General features: G+C 46.0%; 1 protein-coding gene across 1 annotated transcript in view; it reads right to left on the bottom strand.

Annotated features, from left to right (window-relative positions):
• Positions 1–13,664, bottom strand: part of megf11 (multiple EGF-like-domains 11) — a 341,293-nt gene that overhangs the window by 103,104 nt on the left and 224,525 nt on the right. Inside the window, exon 7 of the mRNA XM_070859342.1 lies at positions 7,439–7,575. Coding sequence (XP_070715443.1) covers positions 7,439–7,575 — 137 coding nt within the window. The remainder of the gene's footprint in view (positions 1–7,438; positions 7,576–13,664) is intronic.

Genomic DNA, 13,664 nt, shown 5'->3' with positions numbered 1-13,664 from the left:
CCCTCTCTCCCACCCCACACCCTCCCTCCCTCTCCTCTCCCCCTCCCCTCTCCTCTCCCCCCTCCCCTCTCCCCGTCCCTCCCTCCCCTCTCCCTCTCCTCTACCTCCCTCCCTCTCTCTCCTCTCCCCTTCCTTCCCTCCCCTCTCCCCCTCCTCTCCTCCCCCTCCCTCTCCCTCTCCTCCCCCCTCTCTCCCCCCTCCCTCCTCTCTCCCCCCTCCCCTCTCCCTCGCCTCTCCCCTCTCCCTCGCCTCTCCCCCTCCCTCTTCTCTACCCCCCCTCCCTCTCCCCCCTCCCTCTCCTCTCCCACCTCCCTCCCTCCCTCTCCTCTCCCCCCCCCCCCTCTCTGTCAGAAACACATTGACACTGACAGATAAAGAGAGAGACACTGACAAACAGAGAGAGAGACACTGACACAGACAGAGAGAGAGAGACACTGACAGAGACAGAGAGACACACACTGGGGGGGGCTGTCCCAGCACGCTGTTGGAGGGCTCCCGGTGCTGCAGTCGGTGAGTAGAAACGTAATTTTTTATTTATTGATTTAAAAAAAAATTATTTTTAATTTTTTTTGATTGATTTATTGGTTGATTTATTGATTTATCATTTATTATTGATGATGGCTCTTTATTTGTAAAAGTGATGTGTTTCATGTTTGTAAACTTCCCTTCCCCCCCCCCCCCCCATCTCGCTTCCCTACGCCTGATTTTCTAAGTGTAGGCAAGGTTTTTCTGAGCATACAAAAATCTACACTTACTCCATTCTAAGTTAGTTTGGAGTAAGTCTTCGCTGCCTAAACTTTCAAAACAGGCGTAAGTGGCTGGACACGCCCCCTTTTGAAAAAAAAATCTGATCCAAAATGAAACTGTTCTAACTGACTAGAACTGGAGCAAACTAAATGCCGAGAATTGCAATTTCTAAGATACTCCATTCTAAACCAGTTGCTCCAAAAAAATAGGAGCAGCTCAGGCTGAAACTTGACCCCCAAGGGAGGCACTTGATTGTGTCCCTGAGGGGCTAGGCTTGTTTGATCCTGCATTTATTGACCTATCACTTAACAGGACCCTTTCATGCTTGCTGTTACTTGTTCCTATATGCATTCCACATTAAAATCCATCGGCTATTTCTCAACCTATCTACATAACTGGTGCAAAGCCTCTCTGCAAATAGCCAATCTCATTTTTACTCATTGTTACCTCCCCTTACAGCTTTGTGTCATCAGCAAATTTAACAATATTACTATGGACAGATGTTCTGTTTCATTCACAAATATTATAACTAGCAGGGATACCAGAATAGATTGCTGTGCAACTTTACTGATGACTCTTTCCCAAGCAGAGCATATTACATTTATCACTGTGTGTGCTTGATGATATTCAGAGTGAAGAATAAACAGATATGGCGTTGCTGCAAGACTGGTGATTAATAATTCACAGTTGATCGCAAGGAAATAATAGACAGTGTGTGTTGTTTTTTGCAAGGTGAGTACAATCAACAGCTACATTTTAATATTGCATGCTGATTATTGGGATCTCGTTAAAGCTTATTTAAAAAAAAATCTAATTTCCAGCAAGGGCTTGCAACGAGGGAGCCGAGAATATAGATTAGAAGAAGAGGTTTACAAAAACTATTAATAATAATTAGAGCCGATGGTAGTGGAGGAGTTGAATCTTAAAACCAATCTGAAACTCATTCTATTGTTTATTTGCTTGAAAGTGAAAAGATTTCTTGCCCGTTTCCATTTTCACTGCTGTCAGATGACAGTTTAGTCTATTCGACAGTTTCATTATCATTTGTCCTTGAGTTGTTTCTTGCTCTTCTGAAGAGTTTATGTATAAGAATAGTCTGAGTGTGTCCATGGTGGTTTTTCACGTGGGAATGCTGAACAAACACTGTGGCAAGCAGTCTGACCATTGCATGCTCAATCTAACTGTGTGTGACGATGGGTTGGCTGAGCACTATTGTAAAATCGGTAATAAACAGGCGGCTTTATTCCAATCATCTTTTCTCTTTTGATCAGCTGTTGCTGTGAAATTGTCAGGGCAACAGACAGGAACAGAATTATTCATTTTAAAAATTGGTAAATGTTCTGCTCTGATACAGACTGAAACTCCCTCTAATCTGTACCCCAAACTCTGCTTTAACAACAGCCTTAAAACAGCATCTATCATTGTACCCCAGTGTGATTTTCAATTTCCTAAGTGAGCTATGCATAGAGCCTCTTTGGTTGAGGCTGCGAATTTGGCAACTAGGTTGCGGCTGCAACCCATTTCAGTGGCGTCCTTTCAAGGAAGATTTTCATCCCATTGGTCTGGGTTTGATTTAAATCCACATGGTTGTAGTAGAAGGACAGAATGCTAAGCAGCCCCTTCACCCAGTCCCTGAAATTAATAGTAGCAAAAACACTATTTAAGAAAAAACACCTTAATCTCAAAAGAATAGGGCTGGATTTTCCGTTCCAGTGTCAGCTGTGGCTCAGTGGGCAGCACACTTGCCTCTGTGTCGGAAGGTTGTGGGTTCAAGTCCCACTCCAGGGATGTGAGCACATAAATCTAGGCTGACACTCCAGTGCAGTGCTGAGGGAGCGCTGCACTGTTGGAGGTGCCGTCTTTCAGATAAGATGTTAAACCGAGGCCCCGTCTGCTCTCTCAAGTGGATGTAAAAGATTCTGATTCGAAGAAAAGCAGGGAAGTTATACCCGGTGTCCTGGCCAATATTTATCCCTCAATCAACACCACCAAAAAACAGATTATCTGTTTATTATCACATTTCTGTTTGTGGGAGCTTGCTGGGTGCAAATTGGATATGCACTTGAAGTTCCGTAACCTATAAGGCTACGGACCAGGAGCAGGGAAGTGGGATTTCTATAAATTTCTATGATTCTATAAATCGTTCTAACTTATTTGCAAGTATTGTTTTGGGATCATGCTGTGCACATCCAAGTAGCAGCATTTATTACCCATGTTCATTAGATAATGAACATGGGGGATCAAGGTGTATGGCAAGAAAGCAGGAATGGGGTACTGAAGTTGCATGTTAGAAGGGCCGAATGGCCTACTCCTGCACCTATTTTCTATGTTTTCTATGTTTCTATAACATTTGTTGTCAATATTAGTTTGATCAAAGTTTGGATGATAGACCCGCACCAGTAATTTTGAGATTAGGATTAGTAACCTGCTCCCTGGAAAGGAATTGTATATTTCTCTGTTCTGTCTCAGCATCTTACCCCCCTAATAAAATCAGCATTGATGTAAATTGACAAGTACTGCGCTACGACAAATCCCCAACTACCTCGGTAACTGCAGGTTGCTGTGATCAGGCCTTGTGAGAAATCTCATACAATTTGAAGAGGCAACCAAAAGGAATGTTGGGGAAGGAGAGAGAGCGAGTCAGGGAGCACAAGAGACACACCATGTACAGTGAATCAGGCAGCTGCAGCATTCTGCCATGGCACAGTAATGAAACAAACTACATCCAGAGAAACCAGATTAAGAAATCAGGAAAAATAGCATTTAAAAACTTGGTAAGAATAATTCTGTGTTAAATTTAGGGAGATTACACAGGTAGTGTTCCTTCACCTCCTCCCCACTCAAACGTCTATCGCTGACCAAAGAGGCAGTAAATATCCTGATTTGGGCTTTGAAAGGTGTCTACTTTATCAATCCACTGGCTTTAGGTAGGATTAACACAGGGAAGTGAATGCGAAAAAAAGGTAGTACCTGTACAGAAGATGGGGTATGATTTATCAAATAGGGGACATATAGGTTAAACTGGAACAAGTCAATGGTTAACATGGGGATGGAGGGAGGGATATGGAGGAATATGCTATGGTCTGATCAGCCGCTCTTTTAAAAATGACTCATGAAAAGAACAAGGAAGATTAAGAGTTGGCATCTTTCAGTTTTTCTTTCCTTTGCGCAGATTATCTGATGACTTCGCTTTATGTCATCAATGAATCACTGGGCAAAAAATAAATAAAATATCCAGGAAAATGACAAATGATTTAAAGCACCTCATTACCTCTCCTTATACTGTTAAAGGCATCACATTCATTTATTCAAACAGGGATCATAAATGTTTCAGCTGACTCTTAAAAGTTGCAAGTGGTTTTTAAGCATCAAGAATGGTCGCAGTGGGAATTTGTTACCGAGTTAAATATCTTCTTCCACACAAGCCATAAATCTATTGCACCTGTAAATGATGTTAAAGCCTAGATATATTCGATTAAATTATAAACATATAATTATGTATAGCTCCATTTAGTGTTCACATTGCACTGGTGGGATGTTTCAACTATTGAGAGTAGGATTACTGTCGGTAGGGAATGCTAACACAGTCTATAATTATTAGTCTTGCTGGGTTAATTCTGTTGGTGCTCACAAAATTAATGAGGGCAATTTATAGAAATATTAAATAGCAGCTGGTATGTCTTAGTGTAAAAAAATGTCAAGTACATTATTGCAAGCACAGGATCTGATATAATGACTGCCAGATTTAATTACATTTTTCTTAACCTTCCTGTTGAATATATTGTACAAACCCATTAAACCGTGCAATCCCTGGACATTCTCAGTAGTTTATAATGAACTTTATTATTTCAGAATGCTATAGTTTCAGCTACTCTAAGTAAATAAGACTGTAAAAGAAGTTACATTAAACTGCAAACATGTGGTCCCAGAATCACATAAATCAAATTATGTTTGTTCACTTTGACTGGACAATTATTCAGCTGCAGGGAATGTAGCTGCCAGGTTACACAGACTGCACCTTCCCACAATTCATCCACTTCCCCCATCTCTAGTCGTTTGACAGCTATAATATATAAGACTATCTTTTCCCACTCAAACTTACTACACAAGTAACAATGAATTGCAGGCAAATATCCCACCAACTATTACCTAGGAATACAGAGGATCCTGCATAAGGAAAATATTCCTTCAGGTTAGCAAAAAATAACAAGATGTATCTTAAATATGTATGTCTGCATGCATTTCCTGGCTACAAAACCTTACGTAAACTTGTCACACAGTAATTACACACATCCGCTCGTGGAGGCATTGCAGTGCCTCAGTTTTGTCTCAGCTCCTCAGCGTGTATTACATAGAAACTCCTGGACTCCTTCCCAAATTACTGTATAGTTTGTCATTTAACTATAAATGATATAACGTATGACTTTAAAATGGGGATTGAATTATAGAGCATATCCTGTTTCAATTAACTCCCACCCTTTAACCATGCGTCAATTGAAATGTACAAGTAAGAATTCCAAAACCACTAAAGTACATTTTGCTAAAAGTATAAATTTGGCCCTAATTTTATCACCAGGTCAGTTTTCAGCAGTGAACAGTGATGAGAGTTACAAACTCATCTGCTGCTCCGGTAATGATCCCTGGGGTATTTTAACTCACAGGCCTCATTTAACCCCCAAGGCCAGCCAGCACCCCACTTGTTCCGGATGGGTACTGGGCGGAAAACGGCACTGAGATGGGATGGGAGCTGGCACCGTCCCATGGGGGGCAGGGGTCCCGCAATCGGGAGTGGGGCAAGTCTGAGGCAGGAGATGCCTAAAATTTCCCTGTGGGGCCGGAGGAGCACACCTCCCCTGTTTTGGGCATCTTGTGACCCGGATATACTTCGCCGCTAGGTTGGCCTGGCGGGAAACCTCTCTCAGGCCGCAGACTTAACGTTACAGTCAACTCCCAGTGACATCATGAGGACCCGACATACATACATTAAATAGGACCAGGCCAGTGCTGCACGGGTGTCCTTGCCGCCTGCTCAGTTGAGCAGGTAAAAATCATAAACAGTTAGCTCCCAGATGTTCCAGGTGGGTAAGAAAACCGGGTGATTTTAACTGTCCACCCGCTCAGATTCCACTGGGCAGGAAGGGTTCAAATCATCTCCCCCTTTTTACAGAAACATTTTATAATAACTGGTAGATAATGATATTACTTTGTCACCAATCAAACTGCCTGCCATATGATTAGAAGAAACTCAATTGCTTCACACAATGTGGCGCTATTAAAGCTTGCTGTTGAGCAATGTACTGAGCAGGACAGGATATAGTGTGCATTGTGTTGCCGCAGAGACATTTGGTGGCTTTAGATCATCACCTGTTTTACTCATTGAAGGATGACCATTCGTGGAGCGCAGAGAAACTCAAGCCTGCTGTTCATTGGCTAAGCAGCTGATGTCCCCTTCCCCAAACCTTAGCGAACACAAGGAGACAACCCAGTTATCATTAATGCAAAGCTGGTCAAGTTTGATTCAGGTGCAATTAGAGATGAAGATTTATCCTTGACCGTTATTTCAGTATAATTTATGACCAGCGTCTGCCCGGGCTGCCTAAAAAAGGTCCAATGAGTTTGGCAGTGGGATCAATGCCTGCGCACATTGGGGACCAGCCATCCCACTGCTAAATTGGTATTTTTCGCACCCGTTTTATGCCTGACAAACAGGAGCTAGGCATTCCAATTTCTACCCGTGTGCAGTATGAGCGACCCACCCATGATTGCCAGATATGTACCTGGGACAGCGAGGTTCCTCATTGCTGCCAGTATTTGGAACATTTTGCTGATGGTTTTTATTTCCATTGTGATTCCCTTACAGCTGCTGCACAATAGTCTGCTACATAGCAATTGTTAAATGTGAGGTTATCCACTTTGGTGGCAAAAACACGAAGGCAGAATATTATCTGAAAGGTGGCAGATTAGGAAAAGGGGAGATGCAACGAGACCTGGGTGTCATGGTACATCAGTCATTGAAAGTTGGCATGCAGGTACAGCAGGCGGTAAAGAAGGCAAATGATATGTTGGCCTTCATAGTGAGAGGATTTGAGTATAGGAGCAGGGAAGTCTTACTGCAGTTGTATAGGGCCTCACCTGGAATATTGTGTTCAGTTTTGGTCTACTAATCTGAGGAAGGGCATTCTTGCTATTGAGGGAGTGCAGCGAAGGTTCACCAGACTGATTCCCGGGATGGCTGGACTGACATACGAGGAGAGACTGAATCGACCAGGCCTTTATTCACTGGAGTTTAGAAGAATGAGAGGGGATCTCATAGAAACATATAAAATTCTGACGGAACTGGACAGGTTAGATGCAGGAAGAATGTTCCCGATGTTGGGGAAGTACAGAACCAGGGGACACAATCTAACGATAAGGGATAAGCCATTTAGGACTGAGATGAGGAGAAACTTCTTCACTCAGAGAGTTGTTAACCTGTGGAATTCCCTTCTGCAGAGAGTTGTTGATGCCAGTTCATTGGATATATTCAAGAGGGAGTTAGATATGGCCCTTACGGCTAAAGGGATCAAGGGGGAAAGCAGGAAAGGGGTACTGAGATGAATGATCAGCCATGATCTTATTGAATGGTGGTGCAGGCTCGAAGGGCCGAATGGCCTACTCCTGCACCTATTTTCTATGTTTCTATGTTTCTTACCTGTCACCTGCATATCCAGCTATACAATGGCATCTGCCTGTCACATGATCACACTGCCCTCCATTGTGGCACGGGCAGTCTTGGGTACAGTTGACCCCAAATTTTCCAAATGGGCATGGCTGTGCACAGACCGAGCCCTACAACAAGGGTAAAATGAAAATAATCATTATATTTACATTCCAAACAGAATTCTCAACTGCTTCGTATATAAATGGATAGCATTTTAATACAATACAATAGGCATACTTTTCTGGTGAAGCACTGTGGATTAAATGAATGTGCACAATAATCCAGCAAGACACCTTGGCGTGCATTAGGAGCCTGGAGTGTAAGTGATGTATTGTACAATTTCCTCAATGGATTATTTTGCATATTAAACAAATTCATTTTATTTTTAACCCTCTGAGTGCCATGGACAAATTTACTCAACCCAGCAACATGCAGCGCCCACTCCTAATGCAATTTTCACGTCAAAAAATGATCAGGTTGTGCCTGTGCGATCATGAACTATGCTTGTCAAATGTTATAAACCATAACTAAAAGGTATCACATGTAAACCACTAAGGGAGCTATTTATTTTGTAAATTACCTCAAAACCTAATGATGATTTTGTCCGATTGTGAAGTGTTGATATGGATTAATGAGAATGGTGAGGATAAAATTCTGCTTCATAATGCCACGGATAAACTTGCTAAACTTTTCATATTAGGTTTGTGCTTCAGAAACTCTGATATTCCTGTTCAGAAGACGTGATGCATTCTAGCTCCACAAGTCAAGCTGTCCAACGGGAATGTTATTGTGCGTGAAAAGTTAAAGAAATATTATTTCTCTAAACTGTTATTATAAACTATTGTGTTCCTAACACAGATGAGGCTGCACATAGGGAGGTTAAAGTAACAGTGACCTCAGTCTTTAATAAGACATTCCAGAGTGAGGAATAGGCCTTAGGGGCCAGCTTATATACAGTGCTCCCAAGGGATGCTGGGATCCCTTGGGACTTCAGGGGATGAGCTCCCTGGTGGCGAAACATGGGAGTGCATGCTTTACAGATACACAACATCACTCCCCCCGCAAAGTCAAAGTGAAAACTATTTACAAGGTGAGGCAGTCGGGAGCCTTTCTTTCCCTGGTGGACCGCCTCGGTACAAATGTCTGTTCTGGTGTGTTGGCTGCGCCTCGCTGGGCTGGCGTGTTGTTGGCCCTGCAGGGCTGCTAGGTGAGCCTGACCTTGCTGGGCTGTTGGGCGTGATGGGTTCGATTTCCTGGTCCGGCGTGGTGTCTTTGATCCTTTGGGTGTCTGTTCTGGGCTCAAAAAAGGTGGTGTCTGCTGTGGGTTGTTCAGGGCAGTCTGTGAACCGCAGCCTCGTTTGGTCCAGGTGCTTTCTGCAAATTTGTCCATTGTCTAGTTTGACTACAGACACCCTATTCCCTTCTTTAGCTATCACCGTGCCCGCGATCTACTTGGGACCATGTCCATAGTTTAGCACATACACAGGGTCATTCAGATCAATTTCCCATGATACAGTGGCGCGACCATCGTTTACATTTTGTTGCTGCTGCCTGCTCTCTACCTGATCATGCAGGGTGGGGTGAACCAGCGAGAGTCTGGTTTTAAGTGTCCTTTTCATGAGTAGCTCAGCCGGGGGCACCCCTGTGATCGTGCGGTAGTTGAGCAGTACTCGGGACAAGCGGGTTTGGAGTGAGCCTTCTGTGACTCGTTTAAGGCTCTGTTTGATGGTTTGTACTGCCCGCTCTGCCTGCCCATTGGAAGCTGGTTTAAACGGGGCCGAGGACACATGTTTGATCCCATTGCGGGTCATGAATTCTTTAAATTCAGCACTGGTGAAACATAGCCCGTTGTCACTGACCAGTATGTCAGGCAGGCCGTGGGTGGCAAACATGGCCCTCAGGCTTTCAATGGTGGCAGTGGCGGTGCTTCCCGACATTATTTCACCTTCAATCCATTTTGAAAAAGCATCCACCACCACCAGGAACATTTTACCGAGAAACGGGCCCGCATAGTCGACATGGATCCTCGACCATGGTCTGGAGGGCCAGGACCACAAACTTAGTGGTGCCTCTCTGCCGTACACAGGACTCGAAGTCAGAGTCAATACCGGGCCACCACATGTGGGATCTGGCTATCACTTTCATCATTACTATATCCGGGTGTGTGCTGTGGAGATCCGAGATGAACGTCTCCCTGCCCTTTTTTGGGTAGCACTACGCGGTTACCCCACAACAGGCAGTCTGCTTGAATGGACAAGCTCGTCCTTTCACCGTTGGAACGGCTTGATTGGCTCTTGCATTTCAATGGGGATGCTGGCCCAGCTCCCATGCAGTACACAGTTTGTTTACTAGGGACAGCAGAGGATCTTGGCTGGTCCAAGTCCTAATCTGGTGGGCCGTGACAGGTGATTTATCATTTTCAAACGCTTCCATGACCATCAACAAGTCTGTGGGCTGCGCCACCATCAACAAGTTTGCAGGCTGTGCCATTTCCACCCCGTGGTGGGCAATGGTAGTCGACTGAGAGCATCCGCACAGTTCTCGGTGCCTGGCCTGTGGCGGATGATATAGTTATATGCTGACAGCGCGCGTGCTCACCTTTGTATGCAGGCTGAGGCATTAGTATTTATCCCCTTATTTTCAGCGAACAGGGATCTGAGGGGCTTGTGATTGGTTTCCAGCTCAAATTTGAGGCCAAACAGGTACTGATGCATTTTCTTTACCCTGAACACACACGCTAATGCCTCTTTCTCAATCATGCTGTAGGCCCTCTCGGCCTTAGACAAGCTCCTGGAAGCATAGGCGACAGGTTGCAACTTCCCCGCAACGTTAGCTTGTTGTAATACACACCCGACTCCGTACGATGATGCGTCACATACTAGCACAAGTCTTTTACACGGGTTATACAATACAAGCAGCTTGTTGGAGCATACAATGTTTCTGGCTTTCTCAAAAGCAATTACTTGTTTCTTTCCCCATACCCAGTTCTCACCTTTGCGCAATAACACATGTAGGGGCTCTAAAAGGGTACTTAACTCCGGAAGGAAGTTACCAAAATAGTTGAGGAGTCCCAGGAACGACCACAGCTCCGTGACGTTCTGTGGCCTGGGTGCGTTCCTGATCGCCTCTGTCTTGGCGTCTGTGGGCCGAATGCCGTCCGCCGCGATCTTTCTCCCCAAAAACTCCACTTCTGCTGCCATGAAGACGCATTTCGACCTCTTCAGCCGCAGCCCTACGCGATCCAGTCGCTGGAGGACCTCCTCCAGGTTTTGTAGGTGCTCGGCGGTGTCCCGACCCATGACCAATATGTCGTCCTGAAAGACCACCGTGTGTGGTACCAACTTGAGTAGGCTCTTCATGTTTCTCTGGAAGATCGCTGCAGCCGACCTAATTCCAAACGGGCATCTGTTGTAGATGAACAGTCCCTTGTGCGTGTTGATGCAGATGAGGCCCTTCGAAGACTTCTCCAGCTCCTGCGTCATGTAGGCCGAAGTCAGGTCGAGCTTGGTGAACATCTTGCCTCCTGCTAGAGTCGTAAATAGGTAGTCTGCCTTAGGTAGCGGGTATTGGTCCTGTAGCGATTAATAGTTACTTTATAATCGCCACAAGTCCTGACTGTGCCATCACTTTTGAGTACTGGAACAATCGGGCTGGCCCACTCGCTGAATTCCACTGGGGAGATGATGCCCTCGCGTTGCAGCCTGTCCAGCTCGACTTCCACTCTCTCCCTCATCATGTGAGGTACCACTCGCACCTTGTGGTGAATGGGTCGTGCCTCTGGGACCAAGTGGATCCGCACCTTCGCCCCGGAAAAGTTTCCAATGCCTGGCTCAAAAAGGGAAGGAAATTTGTTAAGAACCTGGGTACGTGAGGCCTCATCGACATGTGATAGCACTCGGATGTCATCCCAGTTCCAGCGGATTTTGCCCAGCCAGCTCCTTCCAAGCAGTGTGGGCCATCGCCCGGGACAATCCAGAGTGGCAGTTCATGCACCGTGCCCTCGTAGGTGACCTTGACTATGGCGCTGGCCAGGACAGTGATAAGCTCTTTGGTGTACGTTCTCAGTTTCGTGTGGATGGGGCTCAGGGCTGGTCTGAATGCCTTGTTGCACTACAGTCTCTCAAACATCTTTTTACTCATGATGGATTAGCTAGCGCCAGTGTCCAGTTCCATGGCTATGGGTAAGCCATTCAATTTTACGTTTAGCATTATAGGTGGACATTTCGTCGAAAATGTGTGAACCCTGTGTACTTCAACATCTGCCTCCTCTTTCTGAGGCTCGAAATTGCTTTGATCCACGAAGGACCGATCTTCGTCTGCCATGTGGTGGTTAGCAGGTTTTGCAGAGCTTGCAGCTCGTTTGCAAGCTTGTTGGAGGTGCCCCATTGTTCCACAGCTCTTGCAAACATACCCTTTGAAGCGGCATGAATAGGTTGAATGGAAGCCTCCACAACGCCCACAAGGTGTGAATTGCCTTGCATTCATCCTTTGTTGGGGACTCTGAGTCATCTGGGTCATCTGCGGCCTGCTGGCAATTGCAGACTCGTGGGTTCTGCCCTGTACATTTCTGCTCGCAAACACAGTTCCAATTAATTTATGAACATTGTTAGCACTTGTGTGCTGAGAGATTTGTTTGGTGTTATCACTGGTGGATATAAACGTCTGTGCTATATCAATGGCCTTACTGAGGGTCGGTGTCTCTACAGTCAAAAGTTTTCTTTGGATGGTCTCGTGGCCAATGCCCAGTACAAAAAAGTCTCTGAGCATTTGCTCCAGGTAGCCATCAAACTCACATTGTCCTGCAAGTCGCCTTAGCTCGGCGACGTAGCTCGGCACTTCCTGACCTTCAGATCGCTGGCACATGTAGAACCGATACCTCACCATCAGCACGCTTTCCCTCGGGTTAGGATGCTCCCGAACCAGTGTACACAGATCCTCATACAACTTATCTGTGGGTTTCACCGGAGCTAGAAGATTCTTCATGAGGCTGAAGGTCAGTGCCCCGCACACTGTGAGGAGGACTGCTCTCCTTTTTGCAGCGCTTCCTTCTCCGTCCAGCTCATTGGCTACAAAGTACTGGTCTAGCCATTCGACATAGGCTTCCCAGTCCTCACCCTCCGAGAACTTCTCCAGGATGCCCACAGTTTGCTGCATTTTTGCGTTGGATTTGTATTCTCATCGCCAGTTATTATGTTCCTAACACAGATGAGGCTGCACACAGGGAGGTTAAAGTAACAGTGACCTCAATCTTTAATAAGACACTCCAGAGTGAGGAACAGGCCTTAGGGGCCGGCTTATATACAGTGCTCCCAAGGGATGCTGGGATCCCTTGGGAATTCAGGGGATGAGCTCCCTGGTGGCGGAACATGGGAGTGCATGCTTTACAGATACACAACATAAACAAATTCAACAACTTTTCTGTAGCAGAGAATTCTGACTCTCAATCTGAAGAGGTCTGACTAATTCTGACAAGTTGGTTGATCAGCTTGGGGTTATTTTGGATCTGACCCCTGTATTCACACAGTTAGTCTCGGCCTCTGCACTGAAACTCACCTGGCTTTATAGAGCTACTGTTCAGAATGAGATGCTAGTGGATTATGTTTGCCGTACAAGCCTACATTCCCTGCATTGAATGGCATATATGTTACAAAGGTTTGCTGGGAGCCCACATTCTGTAACTTACCCTGTTTGTGACATAAATCATCGTTGTCCTCTGCAATATATATACGGACTGACTATTTGTACGAACACTTTTCTCTTCCTTCTGCACCTTTGTCCTCCGGACCCAGCGGAGGGGAAGGGGGGAGGGGGAAGAGACAGACATATGGGGGTGGGGGGAGAGACACACGGGGGTGGGGGGGGGGGGTGGGGGAAGGAGAGAGAGAGAGAGACATGGTAGGGGGTGGGGAGAGACACATGGGGCTGGGGGGAAGACAGGATACAGATATATGGGGGTGGGGGGAGAGACATACGGGGTGGGGGTGGGGAGAGAGAGAGAGTGAGAGAGACACACACGAGGGGGGGGGAGGAGACAGACACACGGGGCTGGGGGGTAGACAGGATAGATATATGGGGGTGGGGGGAGAGACACATGGGGGTGGGGAGGGGGAAGAGAGAGAGAGAGAGACACGGGTTGGGGGGGAGAGAGACACACACGGGGGGGGGGGGGTGGAGAGAGAGGGGAGATAGGGGACTCAGGGAAGACGGATTACGTTTC

Source organism: Pristiophorus japonicus, chromosome 17, assembly GCF_044704955.1.
Source record: "Pristiophorus japonicus isolate sPriJap1 chromosome 17, sPriJap1.hap1, whole genome shotgun sequence".
NCBI lineage: Eukaryota > Metazoa > Chordata > Chondrichthyes > Pristiophoridae > Pristiophorus > Pristiophorus japonicus.
This window is presented reverse-complemented; position numbering and strand designations above follow the sequence as displayed.